This window comes from Ostrea edulis, chromosome 1 (genome assembly GCF_947568905.1).
Source record: "Ostrea edulis chromosome 1, xbOstEdul1.1, whole genome shotgun sequence".
Taxonomy (NCBI): Eukaryota; Metazoa; Mollusca; class Bivalvia; order Ostreida; family Ostreidae; genus Ostrea; species Ostrea edulis.
Genome location: NC_079164.1, coordinates 45,411,419 through 45,416,418, shown reverse-complemented (window position 1 = coordinate 45,416,418; position 5,000 = coordinate 45,411,419). Strand labels below are relative to the sequence as shown.

Genomic DNA, 5,000 nt, shown 5'->3' with positions numbered 1-5,000 from the left:
GACGCCAGAGGCCAATCTTTTTATTTTTCAGCAATATATTGAAACCGATCGGGGGAGCTATCTTCAACAGTTCTGATAACAAAGTATTTACTAACTTGTTTACTTTTATGTTGATGTTTGTAACATTTACAACATATAATTCTTTGTTATCAGACATACAGTCATTGCATATGACTTTAAGGTATAAAATCTCCAATATACATTTATATCCGAATGCTACAATAGTCCAAACGCCCACAAGTAGGATCCCGTGGGGATCCAGGTTAGAATAGGTTCTCAGTACTCCCTTGCTTGTCGTAAGAGGCGACTAAATGGGGCGGTCCTTCGGATGAGACCGCAAAAACCGAGGTCCCGTGTCACAGCAGGTGTGGCACGATAAAGATCCCTCCCTGCTCAATGGTCATAAGCGCCGAGCATAGGCCTAAATTTTGCAGCCCTTCATCGGCAGTGATGACGTCTCCATGTGAGTGAAATATTCTCGAGAGGGACGTTAAACCAATCAACCCACAAGTAAGTTATCTCCCTTCGAAGTTTTGATATCTTGTCATACCTGATTAGCTATGACTTTGTGGCCCACTGGTAAAGAACTTTGTTGCTGCAGTTGGGACTGGTTCTGTAATATACAAAAATGTATTATTTATTTATTCATCCATTTTCAAAACTGATTATCATTTGAACTAGCTGCTGATCTGGAGCCCTCAGTGAAAATATTGGGACAGATTGAAGACCTCCCAGAGAGCTACAGATCTGCATTTACATTTGAACCTTATTCGCCTCGTTTGGACGTGGTATAAGAAAAGTATATCATGATGACAAGCACAACCTGTCCATCCATTGAGAAAGCAATGTTAAACTGACTCGTGTTAGATTGACCTCTCGTCTCCACACCCTGTCCCTCCTCCACACCCTGTTTACATGCCAGAATTTCTGTGGCTCATGCTACATGTAAAAAAAAACCCCCAGATAAAATCACATAAAAATGAGGACCTCGAAAAAATCTGGCAAAATCATAATGAATATCAAGACAAATTTTTATGTTGATTACATCCAATCTCATGAAAGAAAAAAAATCAGATTTTCACATTTACCTCTCTCCGCCATACTCTGTTGTTTTTCCAGCTCCTCTTCCGCTTCTGTATGGCCTACAAAAATGCCGAATTTAAACTTTTTATGCACATTTAATAGGACACTGATGGGCCACATCGCTCACCTAAACAGCAGTTCTTAGCACTAAACAAGCTTGAGCAAAATGTCATTATACAAGTAGATTGGTTCAGAAAAAAACTTTTTACAGAGATAACGACTAAAAATCCATTAATTATCAAACTTGACTACAAATTCATCAATTATCATGTCTTTGTCGACAGGTATAGCCTTTCATATTAACAAATTTCATCTAAGAATCCTTTGTGCCAAGTTTGGTTCCCTATATATTCGCATGTAAAAATTTGATCCCCTTTTGTGACCCCATCCTACCACTGGGTTCATGATTTTAACAAACTTGAATTTCCACTATGTCAGGAAGCTTTCATGTAAATTTCAGTTCTTTTCTGGCCCAGTGGTTCTTGAGAAGATTTTTAAATGATTCAACCCTAGTTTTGCATTTTTGTGATTATCTCCTTTTAGAAGGGGGTATGGCCCTTCATTTCAACAAACTTGAATTCCCTGCACCTAACAGTGATTTGTTCCAAGTTTGATTGAAATTGACCCAGTGGTTCTGGAGAAGAGTTTCCACTATATCTGCATGTAGAGCTTTGATCCCCTATTGTTGCCCTACCCAAAATCCGGGGGCCACCATCTAATCAAATTTGAATCTACACTATACCAGAAAGCTTTCAGGTAAATCTCCACTCTTCTAGCCCAGTGGTTCTTGAGAAGATTTTTAAAAAAATATTTTCTTTACATCTTCGCATGTATAACTTTGATATCCTATTGTGGTCCCATCCTACACCCAAGTGTCATGATTTTCACAAACTTGAATTTTCACTATGTCAGGAAGCTTTCGTGAAATTTTCAGCTTTTCTGGCCGAGTGGTTCTTGAGAAGAAAATTGTTTAATAACCCCATCCTATTTTTGCAATTTTGTAATTATCTCCCCTTTGAAGGGGGCATGGCTCTTCATTTCCCCTTCACCCAAGGATGCTTTGTGACAAGTTTGGTTGAAACTGGCCCAGTGGTTCTGGAGAAGATGAAAATGTGAAAATTTTACGCCAACTATGACGACGCCGACAGACAACGTACAAATTTTGATCAGAAAAGTTCACTTGAGCCTTTGGTTCAGGTGAACTAAAAAGTCAATACCCATCACAAAGCACTGGGTGTACAAGAACCAAATGCAGGTTGACTTGGAATTACGCACTTGATATGGAATTACTTGCAAACATACATGTAAGACATTGGAATATAACGTACATCACCAGACGCCAGGGGTGGTGGTGCACTGCCACGTGACGATACCTCATCTGCTTTATCAAAGTTCTGGAAAATAAAAAGCAGAATTTTTAAATTGCCTTAATGAATTTACGGTCAGATCAAGAACAGTTAGGAAAGTTACCCCCCCCCCCCATTTTCTTCCTGAGAATATAATTTTACAACTTTTGACTCCTTATTGAGACTTCAACGCTATTTTCATCTGTGCGCTTGCTCTATATCCCGTTTTTCACTCAAAGAGCTCTGTAAGTGAAGTACCACAAATTTATGACATACGCCTCGGAGCCGTAGCAGTGAGGGTTCTTTAACGTGCCATTGCTTGCTATGACACTGGATCTCCGTTTTGAAGGCGCCTAACGTTTGACTAAGGAGCAATCACCACTTAATGTTTACGTCTTATAGTACATGTAGGTTTGACGCGACCATGTCAGGAGAGAGGTTCTTACTCGTGACCTCCTGGGCATGAAGCGAACGCTTTACCACTGAGCATTTTTGATGATCTTACAAATTTCCACTCATCCTTGATTTCACTTTCCCGTACCAAAAAGAGTATAGATAATTAATTTTATTTCATATTTGTATCAAGAGAAAGTTTATGCAACTTTTTATTTATAAGAGATTTGTATGAAAATGTAATTTCTTTTAAACATATATTAATAAAGCATGCTCTTCCCATAGACTTCATTGCAAACTTCAAGGTGATATAAATCAAGCAGTAATCAAAACGAATACCTACATATTTGTTTTTGTTTTAGGTTTGTTAGACAGATTTAGCTTCTCCTCCGGTTACCCCCAGAGCAGGAAAATTATAGCTTATGTAGCCCGGAGGGGGGGGGGGGGTGCTAATGATACTTTTAATAAATATTCAGGTTATCGATAAGGCCTGTAGGCGTCTCGTTAAAAATATGTTTATTTAATATCTAAAAAATACGCCTGCAATTTATATTTTCACATTTACCTCTCTCCGCCATACTCTATTCTTCCGCCAGCTCCTCTTCCGCTTCTGTATGGCCTACAAAAATGCCGAATTTAAACTTTTTATACACATGAAAAGGTCGATAACCATCACAAAATGGGTGTATAAGAATCCAATTCAACTCGACAGGGAATCACGCATTTAATTTGGATATTGTTGCAAAATATTGTTACAAACATACATACATGTATAAAGCACTTACTTATCTAATAACATTTATTGGTCGGGATATACCGTACCTCACCAGACGCCGGGGGTGGTGGGGCACTGGCACACGACGAGGCCTCATCTGGTTTATCAAAGTTCTGGAAAATAAAACCAGCATTTAATTACCTTAATAAAATTTTCAATCTGATATTTACAGTCAAATCAAGAACTTTTAAAAAAGTCATCACCGTATATATAAGAAGCCCAAGGGTCACAGTACCTTTACAAGTTTACAATTTTTGACTCCTTATAGAGACCTCAAAACTAGGATTTTAATATTAGAAGCCCCCCCCCCCCCCCCCCCCCCCCCCCCCCGACTACGCTGGTTTTCATTTCTCCGTATATGGGATCGACTGTGGTTCCTGATATGAACAAACTTTGATGCAATTTTTTTCTTTAAGTTTAGTACATTATGTACCAGCTAGTGGTTCCAGCGATGTGGAAAATTTTTAACAGACAGACAACCATGCAGAAAACAAAGCGGACTCAATTCTTTTGATAAGTAAACCACAGACATAAAGATGTCTACTGAAGGGTGAGTATATAACTGATTTATAGGAGACAGAATGTAATTGAACTTGGAGTTGTAGGAGATGATAAACATCAACCAGAACGGTCAATAAGTACGTACAACTAATATACGAGACTTGTATTTTGTGACATCGAAACTAGGCGGATGAGTGAAGAGGGTAGGGTGTTGCTAAGTCATGTATGTGACATTGAAACGTACTGAAGACCTGGTTTGTGATCACAAGCTTGTCAATTTTTATTTGAGAACATTTTATATCTGCGACGAACAGCCTTGAACCTGATGGAATTATTTTTAGTTTGTGTACATAATTTCTGGGACTTTCGAATAGAAAATGATAAACACTCACATAACTCGCAATTTTGAAAGAGATGCAAAATACAACCAAAAATGCATTCTTTAAGGGAAGGGTGCAATAAGCATGTTATACATATGTAAGTGTAAGCACGACTTCGTCATGTTTGTGATAAAGTCTTTAGAATATACCCCTACAGCGCACGTAGTGCCATAAATGAGTCTTAACTTTCATGTTGCAACGCTTTATATTTCATTGAAAAATATTCTTTCTTTGCAGTCATTCTGAACTTATTTTTGCTCTAATTTTCATGAAATTTACTACATCTATTCCAAAACATCTGAACATAAATTCTATATTCCTGATTTTAATTAAAAATTACAAACTTTTACCAACAATTGCAGAAATATGACCAATGAAACTTCAATATCAACTTTTAGCATTTCATTTCTTTTTATGGTTCTTTGGAAGGAAACTGTGAGTATGGCTTTTTTTTCAGTATGGTCAATAATATGTGTATGGCTGTTTAGGGGGGAAAAGACACCGAGATTACAAGCTGCAGAT

At 37.9% G+C, this 5,000-nt stretch overlaps 1 protein-coding gene and 1 long non-coding RNA gene across 3 annotated transcripts in view; both read right to left on the bottom strand.

The window, feature by feature from the left end:
- The window catches only part of LOC130047813 (uncharacterized), a 7,669-nt gene extending 4,776 nt beyond the window's left edge, over window positions 1–2,893 (bottom strand). Inside the window, exons 1-4 of the mRNA XM_056143336.1 lie at window positions 2,876–2,893; window positions 2,412–2,477; window positions 1,089–1,142; window positions 551–613 (exon numbers count right to left, since the gene is read on the bottom strand). Of these exons, the coding sequence (XP_055999311.1) occupies window positions 551–613; window positions 1,089–1,142; window positions 2,412–2,477; window positions 2,876–2,893 (201 nt within the window). The remainder of the gene's footprint in view (window positions 1–550; window positions 614–1,088; window positions 1,143–2,411; window positions 2,478–2,875) is intronic.
- A 494-nt stretch (window positions 2,894–3,387) lies between these two features.
- The window catches only part of LOC130049553 (uncharacterized), an 11,464-nt gene continuing 9,851 nt past the window's right edge, over window positions 3,388–5,000 (bottom strand). For both annotated transcript variants that reach the window (XR_008798107.1, XR_008798115.1), the window contains 2 exons: window positions 3,645–3,710; window positions 3,388–3,441 (listed from right to left, as the gene is read on the bottom strand). This is a non-coding gene — a long non-coding RNA (uncharacterized LOC130049553). The remainder of the gene's footprint in view (window positions 3,442–3,644; window positions 3,711–5,000) is intronic.